The following is a 27,375-nucleotide window of genomic DNA, read 5'->3' as shown; positions in this document are numbered from 1 at the left end:
AGTAGAGACGGGGTTTCACCGTGTTAGCCAGGATAGTCTCGATCTCCTGACCTCATGATCCGCCCGTCTCGGCCTCCCAAAGTGCTGGGATTACAGGCTTGAGCCACCGTGTCCAGCCTAATGCCAGTTTTCAATACGGCACATTTGTAGCAAGGCTGTGGCCTTGGTGAGGCCTCCAGTCCATCTCAGCAAGTAAGCGCATTTTCATTTTGTGAAGTAACCGCTTTTCCACTTCAGAGCTTAAAAATCAATCTCAAATAGTCGACCAACTCCAAACCCCTATATAGCTCCTTTTCTAATTTCTGCTCTCACAGAGAGCATAGAACCTGGCAGAAATTTGATTTGAAATGAGACTTCAACTCTGAAGTCAAACTTCCTGCTATTAATCAGGTTAAGACTATTTCTCCCTTGTAGGCAACATACATACCCAAACCGAATTTTTAGATCTGTTTATTTTGTTCCAAACTCCTTGAGGATTTAAATGTCCCATGTCTTGAGCTCTGAAATTTTATTCATTCTAGATTTAACTGTGGTGCATAAGAGGCTGCATCCTACTCTAAATATTAATACTGTGCTGCTTTTGCCAATCAACATTCTCTCCAAAAGCACACAAGCTCACATGTGCACATCCACATGTGTGGAAGAAGTAAACTGATACCCCACCATGTTATGTGACATCTCAATGGGCAGATTTGGGACCTATGAATGTCTTTCCTTCATCTGGAGAGAAGAGGACGACTGCCTGATTCTTAAGAGCTATCTGCACCTGAGCAACAAAAGAGGTCCTGCAGAATCACCCTCTGGTGACTCAGTGAGAGTGAAGCGGGGAAGAATGGAAGCAGGGGCATTGTTGCTCCAGAATTTTCAGTGGTCTCTCCTGGGAGTTACAGGGCTCCTAGGGCCCAGATTATCCTGTTCCACTACTGTTAGAACTGACAGGATAGGAACTAGGCCCTTTCTAGGGCCCCTTCCTACCCACAGAGCTAAGAACCAGTGGGTTTTCCTTTGGGGAGTTGATAAGAGCTGGACTGGGACCAGCGGAGGGGGCTCAGGACTTTGGCCTTGAATGAAATCATCGGAGGCCAACCATGCCCCAGCTGCCTGTTTGTAACGGAAAATCATGAGTGGGAACTATTGTCTTCTTTGGAGCCCCTCAGGGCAACCTCATCCTCCTGGCCCTGGGATGACCCTGGCTTAGGGTGGCAAGTTACTGTTGGCTCCAAGTGACAGCCAGGAATGCTTGGCAAAAATGATGACAGGGTGGGTGACAGGAACACAATAGACAAAGGCTCAGAGAGGGGAAAAAGAGACACAGAGGCAGAGTGAGGAGAGGCTGAGCTCCTAATGAGGTGAGCTGTGCTAACTGAACACAGCCTGGCAGTGCCCTCTGCCCCTAGCCAGGGGCACTGGGAATGTTCTTCAGTAAGATTGTTGCCAGAGCCTGGGCATAAGTAAGCATCAGTCACCTACTTCAGAGGGATCAAAGTGGTTCAGAGTCTACCTTTCATGGCACCTTTAATGCCCTCGAAGCAAAGTGGCGTAGGATGTCCAGCATGGGAGACACATTGGGTGGTAAAGGCTAGGATGGCTTCCCCTTCCCAAAAGAAATTGTCCAACCCTATGTGCAACTGCTGCCTGTACCTTTTTGGGATCCAGGCTGGGAATTGGGTTTTTTTCTTAAATAGTCCCTTTTCTGGCCTGGCCCAGGTGGAAATATAGACCTGTCATGAAAACTGAGAGATGGGGCTGGTCCACTGCCCCTCCTCCCACCATGGCAGCTCGTGTCATCAGTCCTCCTCTGCCTGCTGAGATGAAAGGAGTTTCTTCACATTTTGCCATGTGTATACAAGAATGGGGAGCTGGGAGGGCATCGAGATTAATGCCCTGGTCTGTAAAATTTGTAAAAATCAGTGACTGGAACATGGAACACTGTGGTGTTTAAGGTTTCTTCCCTATATGTCATTCTACTCTTCCGTGTAGGATTATATAGCTTGAGCCAAAAAGTGAGATGTGGCTCAGCCTGAGATGAGTAGGACTGATGCTAGTGTTAGGAGTGGACTGGGCCAAGGTAAGGTTGATTGGCCCAAGTTCCGGGTCTCTCCTTTCTCCAAGCACCCATGTGTCTATGACAGTCATACAAAGAAATAGAGGGGAAAGAGTATGGAGAGAAGTCAGTAGAGGAAAAAAAAAGAAGGAAGGGAAGAGGGGAGCAGACTGTTAACCAACCAAACGATAAGGGCACTGCCTGTACCCAGTTCTTGGGAAGCCACAGCCATCAGCAACTCTAAGGCTAACCAAGGCTACTTGTCTCATTTTTACCTCCCTGTCCCTCCACCCAGTGGCTCCCAAATATGGATGGCAATGACCTCCTCAGCAAACAGAGACTTGGGCCTACCCTATTAAGCTCCTGGGGACATGGTAGCACCTTTGGCAGTTGATTATAGTGGGTGACTAACAAGCTGGGGCCAGGAGGTCCCGTCCTCCTCCTCCCCCAGGGCTTAGAAAGTATATGGAGAGATTCCAAAGGCCAGGGGGTGATCCCAAGCTTTCCCAGATCCTGGGAGGAGAAAAGACCTGGCAAATTTAAAGGTATTCTGGGGAGAATTTAGTTAATGAGTTTGGAACACCTGGAGCTTTGGCTCCAAGGAGATTGTCAGGTGGCTGAAATGCTGTGTGCGCAGGTCTGGGAACAAGTGTGCTGGTGGCAAAAATGTAAATGCTGAGCAGGGTGGGATGAAGGGGAAGAGCTGGGAAAGGGCACACAATGGCAAGAAAGGCATTAGATTGGTTCCTCAGGATTGGGGGAGCCTGGCAGTAGCTCCCCATTGGGGTCTGGATCAGGGGCCAACATCTTATCCTTGCTGGAATCTCTCTGCTCTTTCTTGAACATCCTTTGATGCATCAGAGGGACGAAGAAGAGGATTACAGCCCCGATGATGGGGGGCACACCGGCAAAGTAGAAGGCCACATGGTAGTCCCCAAAACAGTTTCGGAGCAGGCCTGAAACAGTCAAGAGAGACAAGTCAAGCTCAGCTTTGCCCTACTGTCCAAAGGTGCTCTCAGCCCCTTCTAGGGACCATCACAGTGCCTATCCAGAAAATCTTGGCCTGTATTGCCTTGACTCAGGAGCTCCGTCAACTTCAAGGGCAGGTGACTCCTCCCAAAGGCACTGGGGCTGCAGGCCCTTGAGAGAATGCTCATTATGAAAGAAGCTAATGAAGCTTCTCTTAAAGTTTCTCCATTTATGACTTTCATCAATCTAAGTTCTAGTCACACCTAGTTACAGAGTTAGGAGGAAACCTAGTTTAAAAGAACTCCACAGAAGATGGCCAAGTATTATCTTGGTCCACAGTGATACTTCCCTTCCCCGTACCCCCGCCCCCCCAACAAATGGTTCCTGTGGTACATTTCAGATGAGTTCTCATTTTCCTTTTCTCTGAAGTGACCCTTCTCTGAAGGTCCATTTGTCCTAGCAAGAGGCTATACGTGTTCCTTTCAGTTACATATATGGTTGTCCCCTCTGGTTTTCTCCAAGCTGCCAAACCAAGGATATGTTTGACATGAGATGCAAGGCCTTCCCGACTCACTTCCAGAAGCTAATGTGTGGTACCTCATAGTACCTCAGAGCCCAGAAACAGCATTCAGGAAAGGCAAAAAGGCCCTTGGCCTTTTGCTTACTCAGGAGTTAAGCAAATTGGAAAGAAATGTGGATTCTGGGGCACTGTTTGGATCAGGGGGTGAGTAGCGGCCCCCTTCCCCCAACGGGTAGTGTGGCTGTTGCCCGGGAGCCTGAGTGAAAGCTTTTGCCACTGTCACACAGTGCCCTCATATCACCTTGCACATAATTTGTGTTTGAAGAATATTTGTTGAATTAACCCACTTCACCAGCCTAGGAGAAGCTAATGCATGAATCAATATTTGCAATAAATCCTATAGAAAAGAAATAGAGTTGCCAGGCACAGTGGCTCACACCTGTAATCCCAGCACTTTGGGAGGCCAAGGCGGGTGGATCACAAGGTCAGGAGATCGAGACCATCCTGGCTAACACAGTGAAACCCCGTCTCTACTAAAAATACAAAAAATTAGCTGGGCGTGGTGGCACGCACCTGTACTCCCAGCTACTCGGGAGACTGAGGCAGGAGAATCGCTTGAACCTGGGAGGCGGAGGTTGCAATGAGCCAGGATAGCTGAGATCGCACCACTGCACTCTAGCCTGGTGACAAAGCAAGACTCTGTCTCAAAAAAAAAAGGAAAAGAAATGGAGTTCTCTTGTCATTGGTTTTCTGTTCCCTGTTCCCTGGGATACCAACAGTGCCCTTCTGGGAAAATGAAGGGAGAAACCAGGAGTGCTGAAAGATGGCAACTCAACACTTCCTGCTGAAGGTGAGCCTCACTGGCTTAATTCTGGTGTGTTACTTTAATCAAATATCTTCTATAGGCTCAGTTCAGAGGCCGGCAGAGGAGGAGGAGGATGTCCCTAGGTTTTGATAAAACCAGAGATTGCTTTCTCTTCTCTTCCTACCCAACCTTGCAAATAATCACATGCCTGTGGAGAGAGTGAGAGGATACTAGATCAGTGGAATCGTCGGAAGGCCAAACTCATTTTTCTCTCCACCCCTCTGGAAGGATCCATGCCGTCTGAAATAAAATCCTATTGAAACAGATGTACCACCATGGAAAATCCATCCCTCAGAATGGATCCGTGCGTGTGTTTAATCTCTTCCACCAGTAGTGATAAGGGGTTTCATGCACTCTGACAAAGCTGTTTAAATAGAGGATAGGAGGAAAAGGGGCCTGAAGAGGTGCTCAGGAGAGCCAGTATCCAGGGAAAACAGGACTCCCTAATTCATGCCCTCCCTGGAATATCAGTCTCACCTGCAATGGGGGGCCCAGCAATCATTGGCAGGGCCATCATGCCCAGGAGGTAGCCAATGGCCTGTGAGGCCTGCATTGGGCCCACCAGCTCAAATGCAATGGGGGCCATTATGGTGATGAAGAAGCCATCGCAAAGGCCCAGGAAAAGACAGACGACGATAAGGCCCCCGAAGTCCCGGCACAGGGGAATCATCATGGACATCAGGCCCAGGAGCAGGAAGGAAAGGACCTGGAGAAACAAGGGCCTGAGGTCACATGCTGGCCAGCCAAGAACACATAGCATCACATCTCCTTTCTCAAGTCTTCATTTCTTCCATCTATACAATGGGGTGATGGGAGGGGGAGGGTGTCAACAGAGAGAGCAGTTGGACTGAATAGTTAGGCCCTTTCTAAGTCTTGCACTGAGGGATTCAAAGTCCAAGAAAGGCCCTACTTAACTGTGATTCTGTCGGGATTAAAAAAAAAAAAGTTGGGGGATACTTGGCCCCTGGCCTCAAGAAGTTTGTCTTTGCACTAGACCCTAAGATAAAAGGAATTGTTGTTTCTGCTTTCTGAGCCTGTATTTGGCTTACTCAGGGATCAGGGTCTGGGATCAGGCCGTACTGGTGTTCTCAGATCCAAGTAAAGTATGGAAGGAGGGAAGGGAGGGCATGAGGATGGCTTGCATGATGATCAGATGGGGTTGTAAGTGGAAGGCACAGCTTCTTGAAATGGGGAAGGAGCCAGTGCCCATTTTTGTGGAGGCTGATTTTTTAAAATAGCTTGGCATAAAGGAAACCATTGGGACATTCACCCAGGTCCCTATGCTTTAGGACATGGACTGCACTGCCTATCTCAGACATCTCAGACACATGGCTCTGGGGCCCTCTGAGAAGGACACTCTGAGAAGGACACCCTGAGAAGGCAGAAAAAAGAACCTTTTAGGGGAACCAAGCCACTGGGAAGGTGTGTGTCTAGGGAGAATGAAGCCAGCCCAGGAACACTGACTAGCCACTGGGCTTTCTTTGGGCTAAGCAAAATGACTCCAAAATGAAAAAACTGCCTTTCCAGAGGTGTTTTTTTTTTTCCTTCTCTACAGAGAAAAGGGCCACTGCAAACATAGCTGGTCTTCATTTGCAACCTGTGTTGGCCAGCTAGACTGAAGACCTGGGCTGCAGGCAGAAAAAAGAACCCTGCCCTCATCCTGCTGCTGCCAACCCCCTGCAGCCAGTAGAGCCAGGTCAGAGCCAGGTCATCCCAGGGTCAGGGCTAAGATCTGATCTCTTTATCAAGGCCTTAATAGGCCCAAGGATTTTCTAACAGGTCACACCAGCAAGCCAACTTAGCCAAGAACACACTGAAGGAGTGGGGGACATGGTTATTTGGTGCCCTAATGATTTTCTATGTTGTTGCTGGCAGTGGGTTTGTTAGGTTGATCAGTTGGTTTTTGGAGAGGATAATGCCATCTGAAGACATCTTTTTTTTTTTTTTTTTTTTTTTTTGAGACGGAGTCTCGCTCTGCCGCCCAGGCTGGAGTGCAGTGGCCGGATCTCAACTCACTGCAAGCTCCACCTCCCGGGTTTTACGCCATTCTCCTGCCTCAGCCTCCTGAGTAGCTGGGACTACAGGCGCCCGCCACGTCGCCCGGCTAGTTTTTTGTATTTTTTAGTAGAGACGGGGTTTCACCGTGTTAGCCAGGATGGTCTCCATCTCCTGACCTCGTGATCCGCCCGTCTCGGCCTCCCAAAGTGCTGGGATTACAGGCTTGAGCCACCGCGCCCGGCCCGAGGACATCTTTTTGTTGGGAGACGTTGAACTTTGCCCAGGCAGTTTTGAGGTAGCTAGGCAGAAGCTAGGAATAAGAACCCCAGTACCTGAGCTTATCCTTTAAGAGATTCACACACAACTATAAGATAAAACCAGACACACCTATCAATAAAGCCCATTATGGAAATTGAAAGTTAATACCATTATATAACACAAAGAACCTTATTAACTGATTTTAATCAGGTCTAAGTATTACCTATTGTATCTAGCTGTCTGTTAAACATCCTCCATGAGGCTTTGCCAAGGTTCAGAAATTTGAAATCCCTCTTGGATGTGAGAAACAGGCCTCAAGATTCAGAAATTTAAAATCCCTCTTGGACGTGAGAAACAGGCCTCAAGAATTGGCACAAAGTGAGGCTGTCTTGCAGCCTGTCACTATTTCCTTTCCAGCAGACTGTCCAGGGGCTTGATGCCAGAGACATGTGCCTGTCTTTACCAACAGTAGGAGCCACAGAGTCTACTAGATAGCTCTTCAGAACCTGAAGGTGTGTATACTCCTTTCCTCCCCCAGGCCTGTACTCCTGCATTACATGCAGGGAGAGAGGCAGGTAAATTCCTGTGATGGAGTATCTTAACAAACTCAAGAGAAAGAAGTTCATCCATTGTTTTGTGCTCTTGGCCCAAGACACTGAATTTGTAAAATGAGGAAGTTGAACTACTAGTTGATGAAGATACGTTTCAGCTATAATGTTCTAAGATTATTTTATATTGTTGTAAGTGGTAAAACTCAGTGAAGTAAGAGTAAGGAAAAGGGGCAGGAGCAGTGGGTGGGTGGTCAGCAGAGGCACTGGGTCTTAAGCCTATCTTGGCCTCTAACTGGCTAATGCCTCCCTGTCCCTTGGAACTCCAACTGTGTAACAGAAAGCAAAAGCTGCTGAGGCTCTACCTTTCTCCTAGGGACTGTGATAAGAATCACATTAGTTATATGACTAAGCAGGGGCTGCTGTCTCTTCTCAAGATAAAGCCCTGGCCCAATGCCAGATTACCCTGATTTTTCAGAACTCTTTGGCATCTTGGAGCTGCTAATACTGGCAGGGAAGACTCACAGGGGTGTCATGTGGGTGAGGCTGGGAAAGCCACACATACTACTATGCAAATAGCTACCCAGATAAAGCACTTGCTGATATTTGCACAGGAATTCAAACTTTCAATTGGTTTATCTCAATCACAAGATTATCTCTTGGTTTGACTTAGTCAAGTCACTTATCATCTCTGAGACTTGGCTCTGCCATCACTAAGGGCAAGGTAGAATATGAGAAGTGTGTTGCATAGGAGTTCAGCTCTGCTACTAATGTCTGCGTGAGCCTTTCCCTCTATTTCTCCACCACTGTAATGAGGTTGGATTGGATGGACCTTAAAAGCAACCCTGCCTCTGACAAAGCAGATTCACCAACTCTTGCAATCTAACAGCAAAAAAGTTAAGGAAAAGTTAATCATATTTTCATCCAAGATATTTGAGGGTACTTAGGAGAGCACTTGGGGCTATCAGAGACAGAGAAATCACCACTGTGAGTGTAGCCAAGACCCCTTGCAAGTGCTTTTAGGGCTTTCCCAGGAGATAAATGAGTCAGAACTCAATCACCTTCCTGATAGATTATTTGTGACTACTTGATTTTGGGGGCTATTTTTGCCCCTTCACAGGGTTCTGCACTTGGGTACGTCTTCATAAACCCACCTGCAGGATCATAAGTCAGGTAAGAAAGGCAATACTGCTGCCAGGTAGACAAAGACTGACAGCCTGAACAGTGGCCTGTATTCAGACCAGACCAGAGCCTAGTTCACACGGAAAATAGCCTTGGAGCATGGAGAGCCATTATTAATAAAATCTTCCTTTACATGTGTTCTAATAGGTTCCATATACACTGCTCTCACAGAATCCTCACTCAATCTTGGTAAAAGAGGCAGAACGAGGATGATTTTCTTTGTTTAAAAGCAGGTGAAATGGAGGCTCAGAGAATTTGACTGACTTTCCCACGCTACACAACAAGCTACTATTTTATACCAAAGGCTGTGGATAACCTTGCATTTGTGGCAGGCTATTTCTCCCCACAGTGGACAGGTGGTCACACTCACCTGCAAGTAGATCTTCTTAAGTCCAGGGATGGAGTCACTGATGTGGCCTGACACAAGACGCCCAAGGCCTGAGGTAGCCCCAATACACACCAAGAGCACCCAGGTCTCCTTGATTTCTGAGAACTCCTCTTCCACATACTTCATCTGAAAAGCATAGCACAAGGACCCCCAGAAACAGGAGGAGAAAGAGGAGCTGACTGGTAACTGTAGGCATATCCAGAATCCTCTACTGGTTACTTTCCTGGAGCAGGACAGAAACCCCCTCTCCTGTAGCCCTACCTCCATGACAAGCTCTCTGGCTGCTTATCCCTTGGTTCTCTGGATTCTGGACTTCTGAGCAACAGCTGAGGAGGGTGGGTACCTCCACGCCCCTTCTAAGCCCCAGCAGGACAGAAAATAGCCTAAATGATTGAGAAAATCCAAGGGTTTCTCTACTATCTCCCCATTCCCTTACCCCAAACTGACAGCCTAAGGCAACATCAAATCACCAGGGGAGAAGAATCCACCAACTTCCAGGCAACTCTTCCAAAGTGTGTTTTAGGAAACATGAAGCCTGTGGAGGATAACAGCTGGACTACAACCAACAGTTCTGTAGCTGCATAAGTTTGGTGGATGGTTAGTTAAACAAAGCTGAATGGGTTTCTTTCCTACAATTTTTTTTTAGTCCCTTTAAGGGATTACTACACATTATGAAGTTAGAGAGATCCAGTATATGTTACTTCCTAAACAAAATCATTTGACCACAAAGACCAGCATTCCACAGAATCCTGTCTTGGATCACCCAGGTCGGTCTCCTGCATTCTGGCAATGCGTATCTCCTCAAAATCTATCTAAATTTTTACTGTGGGAGAAGCCATGGTCCATGGGCTTCCCCCTGTGGAATTGCCCCCATTTTCCACTAAGGTCTTCCCTCAACCTCTCTCTTTTTCCCTCTCTGGATCTCTCCAACCAATATTTTGTTTCTTTTCCCAAAGGTCCCAGCTCTGCCCTTTCAATGTCTCCCACCCCCACCCTCTGGAATCTAGGCAGGTTGAGGGTAGCTTCTTGGGGCCAGGTGGGGTGGGCCCACCCTGGTATTCCTCACCAGGTGTACATAGGGAACAAAGTAGCCAAGGGCAGCAGCAGCAATCCCGAAGGCCCAGATGCGGTAAGTGCGTTGGCGGAACACTCGCATGTTGAAGTACTTCCTGAGCTGAGCCAGAAAGCGCTGGTGCAGGGTGCGGACACCTCTCTTGCTTGGGGTGTCCTGGGAGCTGGGCAGGAGGGGCCGGTAGGTGAGTGAAAGCAGCATAAGAACAAACATGAAGGTACTCAGCACCTGGAAGGTTTGGGCCAGCTTGATCTTATCCCCCAGCATTCTGATGAGGAAGGGGAAGGACATGGAGAAAATGCTACTCCCAGCAGACACCACACCATTGGCCAGACCCAGGCGGCGTTGAAAGTAGTGGCCCAGGATGACGAGGGATGGCTGAAAGGCGAAGGAACAGCCACAACCAAAGAGAATCCCGTAGGTGAAGTAGCGCAGGCTTAGGGAGCTGTGGGAGAAACACCAAGAGCTGTCCTCAGCAGCCTGACCAGCAATCTATCTGCCCTCCCCTGTCAGCTTCCTGAGACTTCCATTCCTCCACCCTTAACCCACAGCCCCACTTGCCACTGACCCTCAGAGCTGACAAAGAAGAGGGCCTTCTGATCCCTGTGTTGCAGATGGGGAAGCAGAGGCTCAGAGAGGTAAAATAATTGGCCCAAGGTAACATCACTGGGAATCAGCAAAACTTGGACTTGAATCCAGGTCTGTGTGACTCTAGCATGACTCACAGCACCCCATCAAAGAGGACTGTTCAAAGGAAAGCCAGAACTAGCCCATGTAAAAGCTGGATGAGGGGCTACAAGGAGTCATTGTCTTAGAGAGAATAGTCTCACTTTACTATTGGTGGTGGCCAAAGCTTTATCCCAGGTAGCAACAAAGGTCTGCAAGAAGTCAAAATCCTGGAAGATTGAAACCTTCCATGGGACTCTTCAGTGTCTTTCTCCATGCTAAGGCCATTAATATTTCAGAGAATGGCTGATGATCTTCTGAGACATACGCTCTCCTCAACCCTGCCGAAGGTCCGCATATCCCAAGACCCTTTACACTAGGCCCTGGATGATCTCCGTGGGGATCATTAGGTAGGAGTCTCTTTAACTTTTAGAGTCCTGCCTTTGTTTCTGGATATGGTATAGATTTGTTCCCTAGAGTAGCCTGGCTCCTTGACAGCAAGTGGAGCCTCAAAGAATCTGTGGGCCTGGCCAAGTAAGACAGGTCCTAGCTTAAAACTCATAGGCCCTGCTGTGGCCATAAGCCTCTGAAACATAAAGTAAAGGGTCAGAAAGGGAAAGGCAAGAGGAAGGTCAGCTTGGCCAGCCATAAGCCCCCAGATAATATTGGCACAACTTAGTAAAGAATTTTGTTTTCTTTTTGATGCCTCAATATATTTTGCAATAGTTCTTATCTGGCCACTAAATTACCTAATATTCTTCTTGGTCAGGCAGTTCTTCTCTGGAGATAGACCCAGTCCTCATACTAAAGGACTGGGCCTAAGCTACAGAGAAGATGTGGTGCTAGCACTCATGATTCTAAGATAGCTATCATTATTGCTTTCCATCTGCTGGTATTCACTGGACATGAGCAAGGATTTGGTTTTGAAAGGGTTGTCTTTGCTTGGAACACATAGCTAAGCCAAATGCTCCTCTTCTGTCAGGTTCCTTTGGGCCTGTGCCCATTAGATTGTAAGTACCCTATGGGATTGGCCTGGCTTGGGGGCCTTATCCAAGGGGCCTTGTGTTAGACCTTCAAGGAAGGGGCCAGTGGGGGCAAAACAGGATTTGGTTTAGGGTGCTGTGTGGTGGATCTACTTCTAGCTGGGCCCCAGGACTGGAGACCCATTGTTTGGGTTTTCCAAAGCCCCACCAGCCCTGTCTGCATCCTGCCCCATTCCATGTCATTCAGAGGAACTCAGGGCCCTGAGTGAGACAACAGGAAGGATGATTTGGAGCTCTAACCATGAGCAGAACCATTTTTCCACTGGATGTGAAGCCATCCAGAAAGTTTCTTGGCTCTGAAGATCCTCTTACAGAAAGAACAAAGCGGGTAGAGAAGAAGGTTAGGGGCTGGAGAACAGAACGCCTACTCCAATGTGCCTACAGAAGCGTGCCAGAAAAAAACACCACATCTGAGCTCCTTCCCCTCCTGTAATTGAGCCCATGTGGATTGGAAGGGAAATGGGATCCATATGTTGCTAATTCGTTTACACTTTGCTCTGCTTGGTCTTAAAAAGCAGACCTTTGCTGTGTAGTGCTGAGACTGGAGCTGCTTCTGAAGCCTAGCTCCTCCCCACAGCTTGCTGGGGGTGAATGGGGCTGACCACCAGAGGGGTTCTGAAAAGGTCTGGAGCTGCTGCCCTGGGAGTGCTGAGTAGTTTCCAGGCAGGACATGGATTTTCCCTTTTCTGTCCCAGTTGGATGGGACGAAGCCAAGAAATGACTGCAGACGAAATCTAAGCTCTGCTGGAGGGTAGGCTGGGCAGCTGGAAATGCTCAAGCCATAAAGAAAGTTGGCTTACCTCACAGGGCCCAGTTAAAGCAAAACACAATTATCATTCTCTACTGTGAGTGGAACCTTAGGCCTAGAGAGCCATGGTGCTTTTCTGGGTAACTCAGCTCAGAAAGCAAGTTTCTGACAAGTTAGCTCTGACCTCATCCTAGACATGTCACCATGGCCATTTCTCGTTTCCATGTTTCCAGGCTGGCATTCCCCTACTTGGCCCAAGCAGATTGGAAGTAGGAGGTGCCATAACTTCCAGAGTGTCTTTGGCAGAAAGTCAACAGAGTTCTTTAGGAATTCCATATTCCTCAGGCTGTGGTATAGGGTATTTATTCTCCCTTACCCTACACACATTCTTCTTCAGGCTGGCAGAAAAGAAAGCAGAAAATGAACCTAGAGCCTGCTTCTCGCCTGACACTGCCAAGTTCTGCCAGTGGAACCAGTGGGACTAGGGTTTCCGTTTAGCCCAGGCCTAGCTGGGTAGCTGGGTTCTGGGTTTGTATCTCAGTGAGGGATATTGCTAATCATCCTTCTGATGCCCATGATGTGAATCATTTTCTGTCCCAAATCATCCATATGTCAGCAGCCTGAGCTATCTGGAAAAGAGTCAGAAATGCTGAACATCCTTGGGCTCAGTTGACCTCTTTTTCAGAATAAGATTCCTTTGGGAATCCTGTGCTAGGTGTTCACATGGGTTCACTTGAGAAGTTCAGTTTTGGGATGGAAAGTGAGGTCGTGAGATGTGTGGCACACTGAAGGGGAATCGAATAGCAGAGTTGAAAGAGACGTAAAAAGACCATATGGTCAAATCCCCTCATGTTACAGATGTAGAAATTGAGGCACAGAGAGCAATGGTACTCATCAATTGTTCTATTGCCATTCAGAGGCCAAAACTGGACTTGGGCCCAGCTCTATGAACTATCAGGCTTAGAGTACTCCTACCACTTTGGAACTCTTGGGTCCTCTCTGGGGATACTTCCTACCAATGTGTCCTGGGGAACCTCCCTAAATGAGTTCACTGGATTCTGAATCCAGGGTGCAGGATCTTTCAGGGCCCTACATGGCCATGGCCATGGGATTCTGCAGTGAGAAAAGTAACCCAAGCTAAAGCCCAGAAAAAACCAACCCTCAGCCTTGGGGAAATAACCACCAACTCCTAGCCTTACCTGGTGAAGGAGCTGGTATGGAGGCCAATGAAAGCAACGGCAGCCCCCGCGGTTGCTGTGATTCGGCAGCCCAAACGGTCAGTGAATATACTCACAATGGGAGAACAGAAGAAGATCATACCCATCGCAAGGGCTCCTACCCATGCTGCAGAGAAAACAAGCACAAAGACACTTTAGCTTAGTGTAGTGCCTAGTGGTACTGCTGGTATCTCAGCTCTTCTTCTCTGGCCTTTCACAGGGGGCATTGCATTGGTCTGCATTGCCAGCTTGCTAGTCCCCAATGATCAGAGAGTTTTGCAAAAAGAGACTAGATACGAAACAGGGGATTCTATCACTGGGGTAAGATTTGGACTAGTCGATATTTCAGGCCTTTCCAGGGACACTAAGCCATATCTATAGCCTTAGGTTCTAAGCCACTTGGCTTCAGGGGCAAAAAACACTGGGGTTAAGCTTTCAAGAGCTAAGGTCAGGCTTGTCTCCCGCATTAGAACAACCCTGTGAAGATGATAAGACTAAGGAGCAGAGAAGGCCACAGACAAAAGCCTCCTAGAATTGTACTAGGATACACGGCAGGTTCATGGGCCACCTAAAGATTTCTAAGGCCACTGTGCAAGAGAGTCATGTAACCCTCATGCTGAAATCCGTCATCAGAGCCCATGTTTGGCAAATTCCTGACTTCAAACTCAAGAAGATGTTATCCTGTTTCTAAAGGCTCTTAAGTGTCTATGACAATCCTCACTAAGGAGAAAGGAACTTGCCCTTTTACTTAGATTCTTCCAGTCCGTTTCCCTTTGCTCAGCCCTCAGAAGGAAAGTTCAAGCTTCTTTTTTTTTTTTTTTTTTTTTTTTTTTTTGGTCTGAAGGCTGTTATCAAGTGTCATCTTGAGCCTCTCTTTTCTCCACCAAATAATCTTAGCTCCCTTAACTTTTCCTCTTAGCTTTAATTTCTAACTCTGAAATTAATTTCAGAACTCTCCTTTGAACACTTCCAACTCTTCATCATCATCCTCAAAGAGCATTCATTGAGTGACACATGAGCTAGGCACTGGGCCAACTTCTGGCTGTCTCCAATTGTGGAGCCCCAGTGGGCCAAAGGAAGTCAGTCTGGGGCTAGTCAACTAGCTGTGTCTCTTACCTCAGTGCCAAATAGGTTTCTCAGCTTCCCATTGGGAATCTTTACTTTGTTGGAGCCCTACCCTGAGCCCTCTCTGCCTGGCTTCAAAAGTACTAGCCTGGGACAGCAGGAGATCTTAACTTTTTACCACAGTTTCACCTCTTACCTTGCCATTTCATCTCCTATCAGCTGTGAGATCTTGAGAAGTCACACAGCATTTCTCTAATCCTCAGTTTTCTCATCTGAAATGGAGATTAAAATTTCTGCTTGCACCTGCCTCAAACATTTCTTTTTCTTTTTTTCTTTTTTTGAGACGTTGTCTTGCTTTGTTGCCCAGGCTGGAGTGCAGTGGCCCAATCTCTGCTCACTGCAAGCTCCGCCTCCTGGGTTCATGCCGTTCTCCTGCCTCAGCTTCCTGAGTAGCTGGGGCTATAGGCGCCCGCCACCACGCCCGGCTAATTTTTTTTTTTTGTATTTTTAGTAGAGACGGGGTTTCACCATGTTGACCAGGATGGTCTCAATATTCTGACCTTGTGATCTGCTGAAGATCAGGGCCGGGTGCGGTGGCTCACGCCTGTAATCCTTTGGGATTGTAATACTTTGGGAAGCCAGGGTGGGCGGATCATGAGGTCGGGAGATCAAGACCATCCTGGCTAACATAGTGAAACCCCATCTCTACTCAAAATACAAAAAATTAGCTGGGTGTGGTGGCGGGTGCCTGTAGTTCCAGCTACTCAGGAGGCTGAGGCAGGAGAATTGCCTGAACCCAGGAAGCGGAGCTTGCAGTGAGCTGAGATCGCGCCACTGTGCTCCAGCCTGGGTGAAAGAGTGAGGCTCCATCTCAAGAAAAAAAAAAATCAAATATAATTATAAGTATAAGAGAACTTTGTAAATATCAATAATCACATCATGTTTAAAAATCAGTGCAAAATGGATCATAGACTTAATGTAAAACTTAAAACTATAAAACTTCTAGAAGAACATATAGGAGAAAAATCTTCCTGGCCTTTGGTTAGGCAAAGATTTTGCAGATATTCACAAAAAGTATGATCCATAAAAGAAAATATTTGATATATTAGACTTGATCAAAATTGAAAACTTCTGCTTTTCAAAAATAGTTATGAAAATGAAAAGGCAAGCCACAGACGGAAAAATTTTGCAGCACACAAAATCTGACAATAGGCTGGTATTCACCATACAAGAGTGAGTTGAGTCTCACAACTCAATAATAAAGCAAACAATCTAACTTAAAATATGGGCAAAAGAACAGGGATTACACAATTACACATGTGCACATACATTTATGATATGAATAGTAATTAAGCATATAAAAAGATGCTCAACGTCACTAATCAGTTGAGAAACACATATTAAAACCACAATGAGACAGCCCTTACCAAGAAAGGTTTTTTCTTTTCTTTTTCTTTTCTTTTTTTTTTTTTTTTTTTGAGACAGAGTAAAACTCTGTCTCCCAGGCTGAAGTGGTGCAGAGGCGCAATCTTGGTTCACTACCACCTCTGCCTCCCAGGTTCAAGCAATTCTCGTGCCTCAGCCTCCCGGGTAGCTGGAATTACAGGCTCATGCCACCATGCCTAACTAATTTTTTGTATTTTTAGTAGAGACGGGGTTTCACCATGATGGCCAGGCTGGTCTCAAACTCCTGGCCTCAAGTGATCCACCTGCCTCAGTCTCCAAAAGTGCTGGGATTATAGGCGTAAGCCATGGTGCCCAGCAAAGAAAGGCTTTTAAAAAATGATAATACCTAATACTGGGGAGGATATGGAGGAACTGGAAATGTAATACACTGCTGGTGGCAATGCAAAACAGTACTCACTTTGGAAAACAGTTTGGCAGCTTCCTGTGAAGTTAGGCATACATTTACCATGATCCTGAAAACTCACTGCCAGATAATAGCTCAAGATGAATGAAAACTTACGTTCACACAAAAACCTGTACCTAGATGGTTACACTAGCTTGTTTTCATAATTGCCCAAATCTGGAAACAACCCAAATGTACTTCAACTGGTGAATGGATAAACAAATGAATACACATTAATACAATGGAATACAACACAGCAATAGACAGGAATGAACTACTAAAACTTGAACAATCTCAAAGGCGTTATGCTAAGTAAACAAAGCCAGACTCAAATTATTCCTTCCACTTACAGGAAATTCTGGAAAAGACAAAACTATGGGGACAGAAAAACAAATCAGTAGGTGCCAGGAGGAGGGATACGGGAGACAATTAACTACAGAGGGGCATGAAGAAACTTTTTGGGGGTAATGAAAATGTTATCAAGTTTCATCTTGAGTCTGTCTTTTCTAAGCTTTATATGTTATATATCTTGATTATGGTGGTGGTATTCTTTTGTCAAAATTCACAGAACTGAGCATGTACAAAGGGTGAATATTACCATATGTAATTATATCTCAATAAATCTGATGTTATTTTTAAAGGCAGGGAGAAGGTAGGAAAGCAGAAAGTGCCAGTGCAAGATCTCATTTATGATATATGTATCTTTATTCTGGCCAGAGTAAAAAAGTAGCTCAGTTGTATTGTCAAAGAGAAAAAAATAATTAAATTTAGCAAATCATTTTACTGACATTTTATAACTAGAACTCACCATTACTTGGCCCTTCTGAATGTCTATGATATAATGAAAACTGATGATTATTCTTATAAGGAATTTTTTGTACAGTCAAAGAAAGTTTGAGTTATGTTTGATATAGCTTTTAAAAATTAATATATTTGGTTTAAAAAAAACATTTTAAGTTGTGAAATAATTATAGATTCACAGGAAATAGCCAAGATAGTCCAGAGAGGTGCCTTGAACTCTTCACCGAGTTTCCCCTTATTGTAACTATAGTATGATATCAAAACCAGAAAATTGGGAGTGGCACAATATGTGCATATAGTTCTGTATCATTTAATCATGGGTAGATTCCTGAAACCACCATTGTAATCAAGATACAGAACTATTCCATCACCACAAAGATCTCCTTTGTGTTACAGTCACACTCAGCCCACTTCCCCACCACCCATAAAACTCCTAGCAATCATGAATTTGAAGAAAGTTATATAAATGGAATCATACAATGTGTGGCCTTTTGAAATTGACTTTCTTTTTTTTACCCAGCATAATTCCCTGGAAATACATATTTGAAGTGAGTTTCTTATAGACAACATATAGCTGGGTCATGATTTTTTTTTCTATCCACTCTGCCAATCTCTGTCTTTGAACTGATACATATAGATCATTTACATTTGATGTACTCATTGATACATTAGGGCAATTTTATTTTTGTTTCCTGTTTGTTTTCTGTTTTTACTTTCTCTGTTTTCTTTTATCCTGCCTGCCTGTGGGTTACTTTAAAAGTTTTTAGAATTCCACTTTCTTTATTGTGCTTTTAAGTGTATACCTTTTTTAGTGGCCACTGAAAAATGTACTCAAAGAAATCACATTATATGTATATAATGGTATCACATCATATGTATACAACGTTACTGGTGTCGATATTTTACTACTTTGAGAGGAGTGTAGAAACCTAACCTCCCTTATGTCTCCTCACACTCCCCCATTTATAATAAAATTGTCTTAAATATTTCCTCTACATCTATTAATAACCACATTAGGCATTATTATAATTTTTCTTCAACTGTTAAACCTAATTTAGAAAACACAAAAGGGGCCAGGCACAATGGCTCATGCCTGTAATCTCAGCACTTTGGGAGGCCAAGGTGGGCAGATCACTTGAGTCTAGGAATTTGAGACCAGCGTGGGTAACATGGCAAAACTCCATCTCTACAAAAAATTAGCTGGGCATGTGGTGCACACCTGTAGTCCCAGCTACTCAGGAGGCTGAGGTGGGAGGATCACCTGAGCCCAGGAAGTTGAGGCTGCTGCAGTGGGCCATGATTGTGCCACTGCACTCCAGCCTGGGTGACAGAAAGAAAAAGAAAACAATGCAAAAGGAGAATAAATCTATTTTATTATAATAAATCTATTATAATATCTGTTATATTTACCTATAATTTTACTTTTTCCACTGTTCTTTCTTTCTGATGTTCCAAGATTACTTCTTCTATTGTTTCTTCTCTGGTTAAATAATTTCCTTTACTATTCTTTTAGGGTAGGTCTGTTGTGACAAATTCTCTTAGTTTTCCTTCATTTGAGAATGTATTGATTTCCTCATTCATTCCTGAAGGACATTTTCACTGGATATACAATTCTGAGCTAAGAGAGTTTTTATTTCAGCACTTTGCCTTCCATGGTTTCTGATGAGAAATCTTCTGTCATTTTAATTGTTTTTCCCCTAGAGTTAAGATGTCATTTCTCTCTTACTGTTTTCAAGATGTGTGTGTGTGTGTGCATGCACGTGCATGTGTGTGTGTTTAGTTTTTGAAAGTTTGACTATGATGTGTCATAGAGTTCTTCGAGTTTATTCTCTTTGGGATTTGCTCAGTTTCTTAAATCTACAGTCTTATGTTTTTACCAGATTTGGGAAGTTTTCAGCAATTATTTCTTCAAGTACCTTTTCAGTCCTGCCTTCTTCCTCTTCTGGGACTCCTCTGATGACAGAAATGTTAAATATTTTGTTATAACCTCACAGACATCTGAGGCTCTTTCCATTTGTTTCAATCTATTTTCTCTCTGTGGTTCAGATTGGATAATTATTTATTGTTCTGCCTTCAAGTTCACTGATTCCTTCTTCTGTCTTCTCTCGTCTGCTGTGGGGCCCATCCAGTGGGCTTATTTTATTTTTGGTTTTATACTTTTCAGCTCCAAAATTTCCCATTTATTTCATCTTTATAACTTCTATTTATCTGCTGAGACTTAATATTTTTTTCATTTGTTCCAAGTATGCTTGTAATGATTTGTTAAAAACATTTTTTGATGGCTGCTTTAAAATCCTTGCCAAATAATTCAATTTCTGTGTCATCTTCATGTTAGTGTCAGTTGATAGTCTTTTCTTGTTGAAGTCAAGATTTCCCTGGTCCATGGTGTGATTCATGATTTTCTATTGTATTCTGGGAATTTTAGATATGAGACTCTGGATCTTATTTAAATCTTGTGTTTTAGCAGGCCTCTTCTGATACTGTGCCATTGAGGGACCACTTCATTACTACCAGATGGGGTTGGAAGTCCAGGTTCCATGCTTAGCTTCTATTGACACTCTGAGAAGGAAGGGTACCTTATTATTGCTGAGCAGGGGTGGGTATTCAAGATCCCTACTAGGCTTCTTTTGATATCTTCTTGGTTGGGAGGAGTAGGGGTTCCTTGTTACTCTTTCCCGTGTGGTCTTACCTCAGTGAGTGATGGTGAAAGTCCCAGTTTCCTACTTGGCTTTCACTGACACCACCTTGGCACCTTGCCAGGAGTGGGAGAGGTGGTTGGAGGTTATACTCTGCAAGGGTGAAAGTCCAGGCTCCCTATGTGGTCTCTACTGACATCATGGGGGAGGGGTAGGCCTTGTTACTGCTGAGAGGGGAAGAAATTCCTGGCTCCCTACTAAGTTTTCTCTGACACCACCTCAGCATGGGAGGGGGGAAGGTTGGAGCACCTTGTTACAGCTGGGTGAGTATAGAAGTCTTGGCTCCCCAGTAGGCCTTTGTTGGCAAAGGTCAAGTGGGGTGCATTTTTTCCCATGGTGTTTGGCTGGAGTAGAGGGGTTATTGTTTAAAGGTTTTTTGTTTTGCTAGGCTGCCCCTTTTCCTGTCTTTTGGCTAGACAAATCAAACTTTTTTTTTTTTTTTTGTCTGTTTCCATTGGCGTTTCTTGGTTGCTGGCTTCTTCAGCTCCAGGTCTAAGATATGTGAAGCAAAAAGAAAACTCAGGTTTTCTGTTACGTTTTTTTCTTAGATCCCAAGTTTCCTAGCCCATCTGCCTTCTTCTCTCCACTTTTCGATCTTGTTACATTTGTTTTAGATATAAAGTCCAGCATTTTTAGCTGTACTTCATTGGAATTATAGAGAAAAGTGCCTTAATATAGTTTTTAATACTAAATGTATATATTTTAAGATGAAGTAATTCATATGTTATATTAATTTATTCAACAGTTATTTAACATTCTCTCTGGCCCAGATACATGTCTATCTCATAGGTATTCAAGATGTTAAATGAGTGACATATGGTATTTGACTTCAAGGATCTCACAGTAGAGTAGCGGACACTTTTTTTTAAAGTAGGGTAATAAAATTTATGAACCTCATAGTTCAAGGCCAGAATGAAATTTTCTATTTAAAGATTTTCAGAGAAGTCAGAAACTCCAAGTGAGAGAAAATTTTCTATAAAGGGAGAGAAAGGTAATCTAATAACTAGATTGTGACTGAAGAAGAATAGCATTATATAAGAGAAGTGACTTAAGGGACTGTTAGTGGGATAGGTTATCAAAAAATTTTAGTAAGAGAAAAATAATCAAGCAATGACCATATTAAAAAAGAAGAACTAATAGTCATGATAACAATTATGATGACAATTATAACCATATTGATAATAGATGGGTGTTATTGGGTGTTATTGGTTATCCTTTGCCTTTCTTATACTCAGTTTCCCATTTTGGAAAATGCAAGGAGTGAGTAGAGGTTTTCTAGAATTCTAACAATTCTTGGACTCAAAGCTAGGCGTTTCTTTTGTTCCCCATAATTACCCCTGCTCTTATATGGGGAAGACAAAGAGATTTCAGTGAAGCAGCTAGATATGTGGGAGAATTGGGTGGATTTCAACAGGCAATGTACAGACTTATCTTTCTAAACAGACTTGGAAAAATCAGAGGTGGAACCCTATAACATTCCATCAGGCAGAAAGCATTATTTTTAACCCACAGTGCATAAGTGCTGAGCAAGTATCTGATTCCTGACTAATAAATTTTGTGTTCAACAGATCCTTGGATTTTGAGGATGAACTATTATAATTCATATAATTCAATGGTATAATTATTATACCATTCACACTTTTCCTCAGTGGTTCCCAGAGTTATTTTCAACCTTAACCTTCCCCTCTCAGCGGTAACAAGGCCTACCCCTCTCCTATGGTATCATGGAGTGAGACTTGGCCCCAAAAGGCCTGTATCTAAGTGAACATATGTCTGTATTCAGCAGACACCCCTACTTTCCTCCTCAAAGCACCCATATCTAACTAGATTTCTGTTGGACCTGGGCAGCACAAGGCCAGAACTCTGCTTTTCCAGCACTATCCTGGATCTGTTGGCCCTCGAACTTCCTCATCCTCAAAGTCTTTTTACTCAAATACTCAATTAGTGCCTTGGCTCCTTACCCAGACACTCAGGTTAATGTCTTTGTAGTACAGGAGACTGCTCACAAAATAATTCAGGTGTGAGACCAGATTCCTCACTCCTTGGCTGCTGAAAGCCAAGCTCTCTGAGCTATCCTCCTCTTAGTTGAAAGAGAGAGATGGGGTACTCCAAGAGCCAAACTCTCCAAATACATTACAAGCTTTCATACATTCCTGTTATTGTGGGGAACTAACAAAAGCTCAAATGAGGGAATGATGGTGCAAAGTCAAATAAGGGTCAAAGCTAGGTCAAGGGTAGATAGGAAGAGAGATAAGGTGAGTGACACAGGGGCAGAGATGGCTCTATTCAAGAGCCTCTACTTCCTGACAAGATGCACAGTACAGTGAAAGAATAGCAAATAGGATTAAGAGGCCAGGTTCTAAGGCTAAGCTAGCCAACTGCTATACCCAGTGCTGAGTGGAGAGAATGGCACCATGAATTGGATTCTGTGTTGCCAGAAATATTCATCTGCTTCTGCCCCATCATCATACCTCTTCAGAGTTCCCAGAACATGGTGATGTGTCTACATCTAGTTTGGAGAAATGGGATGGTTGGAATGGTGTTGGTATGGTATGGGGACAGTGTGCAGTAGGTAGCAGGCAGCTCAGGACTGTGATGACTTATGCTGCCACATCCAGCCAGGTGGTGAGCACACATTAGTCAGATGACTGAAAGAATTGGTTAAACATATTTAAAAGGAGGATGTAGGTGAAGGCACTTCAGGGATCAGCTGGGGAGCTCCAGAGGGAAGAAATGCAACACTCTGTTCTTCTTTGGGGACTGAGATAACAGGAGCCCTTATCTCTGTGGCTCACCAGAATAGTGACCTCCAGCTAAGCTTCATTTATTAATTATTTCCCTGGCCTTGGGCAGGGCCCAGAGTTAAGTGCTACATAACTGTCTGTCCAGTGAGTAGATGAAACACTCTTGCTCAGGGAAGCTTCTTCCAAACCTTTTTCCATTTTCTGACAAACACTGTGTTGAAAAGCTCTTTCTTCCAGCACTCAGACACTCTAAGCCCACTTACTTTGGTAACTACATGGCTCAGGAAAGGTTGCAAACACATTTCCACCCAGGTCCTCAGCTCTGAAATCAACACTAAGAACCTGCCAGGATTTGGGGCTAGTGCTAGGGGTTGTAGTGACTACAGAGTAATGTAATCCAAAGATCTGGCCAGTCCAAGCAGAAGGCTAACACACATGTAAAGGAAGCCTGTTTGGTGATCCCAAATGCCAGCCCGTGGACCATGCTTGACTAGCTGCATCTGCACCATGTGGGTAATATGAGGGCACTGCCAGGTTTGAGAGGCAATGGATTGGATCAACTATTATTGTCAATTGTCAGGGTCCATTGTGGGGAATGAGAAGAGCAGTAGAAGGAGGTTAGAGGGACCATCTGGCTGGAGTTCTCATTCACAAAAGATCTCTAGTATAGACTTTATTCTGTAATTATCTTGTGAATGCCATCTATTGCATTGTATTTGCATGATATGTGTTACAATGTTTAGTTGTTAAAAGTAAGTATTTCGGGCCGGGCACGGTGGCTCAAGCCTGTAATCCCAGCACTTTGGGAGGCCGAGACGGGCGGATCACGAGGTCAGGAGATCGAGACCATCCTGGCTAACACGGTGAAACCCCGTCTCTACTAAAACAATACAAAAATCTAGCCGGGCGAGGTGGCCGGCGCCTGTAGTCCCAGCTACTCAGGAGGCTGAGGCAGGAGAATGGCGGGAACCCGGGAGGCGGAGCTTGCAGTGAGCTGAGATCCGGCCACTGCACTCCAGCCTGGGTGATAGAGCGAGACTCCGTCTCAACAAAAAAAAAAAAAAAAAAAAAAAAAAAAAAAAAAAAAAAAAGTAAGTATTTCAAAAGTACCACAATTTTTGAGACTGTATTTTGGCATTGCTTCATTTACAAATATCCAGAGAACCTCACAAAATAAACGTGTTGTGAGCCTTCCACCAACTCCTGAGTGTAGAGATCTTTGAATGACAAGGTCAAGAAATGCACTTGGACCTTTAGGTACTGGAGAACCCACACAAGTCCTAGTGGAATGTTAAAATCTATGACTGTGGTTATTATATCCACAAGGGTATGGAGGCAGGACTGGAAGCTGCCACTGATGAGGCTGGTGTCTGAATTTTTTAGGGAGGGTAGGAAGGAGCCTGGTCTGGGGACCTACTGAATGGTAGCAGAGGTAAGACTGAATCACATATGCAAGAGTTTGCAATAACAACACAGTGCATGTCTAGACTAACCTCCTCATTTTACATGTGGAGAAACTGAGGCCCAGGAAGATTAAATGATATCACCCAAAGTCACAAATCTGTTAGTACCAGAACCTAAAGTAACACACTGTATTTTTCTACTACACAAAGATTTAAGATATCAAAAGAGACAAGAGTCTGTCTGCAGAGTGGAGAGGTGATATCTGAGAAGGACTACAAGGTTTTTTTTTATGCTCAGGTTAATATGTTCTTTATTATTATTACTATACTTTAAGTTCCAGGGTACGTGTGCACAATGTGCAGGTTTGTTAATATGTACACATGTGCCACATTGGTGTACTGCACCCATTAATTCGTCATTTACATTAGGTATAGCTCCTAATGCTTAAGCCTATACCTACATCCCAGATAGTGCTTGAACACAGGACCCCAAAAATGTTTTCTGTACCCTCCCGTCCCTGTGGAGGGTAGACAGGATTTGGGGGAACACTTTGAAGAGAGTCGCTGAGGCCGTACCCTTAGGCCTGAGGCATGGAATACCCCAGAAGCACTTTCCATGCAGTGGGCCAGGGGTTGGTCTGGGCTCCCGCTAATGGTGTCCACATGGTAACTTTTGCTGGAGCAGAGGTGGTGCCCATCAGAAACAGCAGTGGCAGCACTGGGTTCTTCTTCCATGCCCTACCTGCTCCAGGGTTACAGTTACACCTTCTACAACCTCCCCATGAAACTGGCTAGTGCTATTGTCATCAGTTGCCTCTGAAAAGTCTTTTCATCACCAGGCCTGGGGATTGTAAGCCTTCTGCCCTCCTCCCACCTTAGGCTCTTTGTTCTCTGTACTGTCTGCCAATCCCAGGTAAATATCATGTCCACTGGGGCACAAGTAGAGGCCAAACTGTTCTGGGCATACTACAGGTCTCTCTACGGAGAGTTTGGTCGACACTAAAAAATAATATGGCAACTGAGTGCCCAGTTCTAGAACCACAAAACCTGAATCAGAAGCCTGGCTCACCATTTACCATTTATATTACCATTTATATTTCTTCAGGCAGGTAACTAAAATGTTTCAAATGTAATTTCCTACTCTGTAAAATGGGAGAAATTGGGCCAGGCGCGGTGGCTCACGCCTGTAATCCCAGCACTTTGGGAGGCCGAGGTGGGTGGATCACAAGGTCAGGAGATTGAGACCATCCTGGCTAACAGGGTGAAACTCCGTCTCTACTAAAAATACAAAAAAATTGCCAGGCGCGGTGGCTTACGCCTGTAATCCTAGCACTTTGGGAGGCCGAGGCGGGCGGATCACGAGGTCAGGAGATCGAGACCATCCTGGCTAACATGGTGAAACCCCGTCTCTACTAAAAATACAAAAAATCAGCCGGATGTGGTGGTGCATGCCTGTAGTCCCAGCTACTCGGAGGCGGAGGCAGGAGAATTGCGTGAACCCGGGAGGCGGAGCTTGCAGTGAGCCGAGATTGCGTCACTGCACTCCCACCTGGGCGGCAGAGCAAGACTCCATCTCAAAAAAAAAAAAAAAGAGAGAAATTATCACATTGTAGGGTTATCATAAAGACTGTATGAAACAATATAGGTTGGTGCAAAAGTAATTGCAGTTTTCGCCATTGTAATGGCAAAACTGCAATTACTTTTGCACCAACCTAATATATGAAGAAAAATTAATGGCATATAAATAGGGGGGAAACATATTTTATTATATGTACCATGCTAATTTTGAGAAGGACTTTTAATTTTAATAATTAGAATGGGACAATATTTATAAACTGGAACATTCAGTCATTCTATTTATAAAGGAAACCTATTATTAAGAGAACCTTACTTTGAGTTCTGCAATTGATTCTGTAGAACTTTGTGCAAATGACCTTTGTTCTCTAGAACTCATTTTGTCCAATTGTGAAACAAAGTAAACAGGGTGCAAGCGGGAAGCTCAGAATTACATTGAGGTTGATAATTGCCTCTAAGAGATTCATAAAAACTTGTACCTTCTGGAAAACTAAACATCGTATGTTCTCACTGATACGTGCGAGCTAAGCGATAAGGATACAAAGGCATAAGAATGACACAATGGACTTTGGGGACTTCGGGGGCGGGGGGGAGTGAGGAATAAAAGACTATATATATGGTGCAGTGTATACTGCTTGGGTGATGGGTGGACCAAAATCTCACAAATCACCACTAAAGAAATTACTCAGGTAACCAAATACCACCTGTACCCCAATAACTTAGGAAAAATTTTTAAAAATGTACGTTCTATTCCAGATAATAGCCCTGCAATAAGCACTGTTTTAAATTACTAGCAACTGAGTAATACAGGAGTTTTCAGCTTTCTGGTTCCTGGAAGAGGGTCAAGTGCCCTGTGTTCCCTGGACCTCAATTATCAGCTCTGAGAAATAAGGGACAGGATGTCACCATACCCGTGTTTCCTCCCTCATCCGAAGTCTGATGGGGGTGGGGCAGACCTTACGCCAGTTTTAGCCAGTTTATAGAGAATGTGCACAAACTGTCTTGTGTCCCATAATTTAAATTTTGACATAAAAAGCCAAATTCTACCTCATTTTAATGCCAAAACATCACCCCACATTGAACATGGGATTTATGTTACATACATGTTTAGCCAATGTGCATGCGCTTGGCTCCTCTCATAAATATGTATAGCTTTCCCCTCAAACCTACTGAATATGTAAAATACCAGTCCTGTGAGGCATAAGACCCAATCTGTCCTTCCCTTCTTTGAAGAGAGAGTGCCTTTGAACTCTCTCTTTGCTGGAGACTTTCTCTTCCCAGCTTGCAGACCAATATTGCTAATATTTAGCTATTTAGCCTTTCCACTATTTAGCCATCCTGGTGGTTTTTTGGATAATACCAGCAAAAAATATTTTATTCAAAAACTATTACAAGAGATGATGGGGCGTGGTGGCTCACACCTGTAATCCCAGCACTTTGGGAGGCCAAGGTGGGCAGATCACTCGAGGCCCAGAGGTTGAGACTAGCCCGGCCAACATGGCAAAACCCCATCTCTACTAAAAGTACAAAACTTAGCCAGATGTGGTGGCGCATGCTTGCAATCCCAGCTACTTGGGTGGCTGAGGCACAATCATTGCTTTAACCTGGAAAGTGGAGGTTGCAGTGAGCTGAGATTGGGTCACTGAACTCCAGCCTGGGTGGCAGAGTGAAACCCTATCTGGAAAAAAAAGAAAGAAGGAAAGAAGGAAAGAAAGAAAAGAAAG

At 44.5% G+C, this 27,375-nt stretch overlaps 1 protein-coding gene across 1 annotated transcript in view; it reads right to left on the bottom strand.

Moving 5' to 3' along the window:
- Positions 1-435: 435 nt before the first annotated feature.
- SLC16A2 (solute carrier family 16, member 2 (thyroid hormone transporter)) overlaps positions 436-27,375 on the bottom strand; it is a 103,593-nt gene continuing 76,653 nt past the window's right edge. Inside the window, exons 2-6 of the mRNA XM_011930672.1 lie at positions 13,501-13,645; positions 9,839-10,289; positions 8,755-8,898; positions 4,876-5,104; positions 436-3,000 (exon numbers count right to left, since the gene is read on the bottom strand). Coding sequence (XP_011786062.1) covers positions 2,780-3,000; positions 4,876-5,104; positions 8,755-8,898; positions 9,839-10,289; positions 13,501-13,645 — 1,190 coding nt within the window. The 3' untranslated portion in view covers positions 436-2,779. The remainder of the gene's footprint in view (positions 3,001-4,875; positions 5,105-8,754; positions 8,899-9,838; positions 10,290-13,500; positions 13,646-27,375) is intronic.

Source organism: Colobus angolensis, unplaced genomic scaffold (assembly GCF_000951035.1).
Source record: "Colobus angolensis palliatus isolate OR3802 unplaced genomic scaffold, Cang.pa_1.0 Scaffold87, whole genome shotgun sequence".
Classification (NCBI taxonomy): domain Eukaryota; kingdom Metazoa; phylum Chordata; class Mammalia; order Primates; family Cercopithecidae; genus Colobus; species Colobus angolensis.
This window is presented reverse-complemented; position numbering and strand designations above follow the sequence as displayed.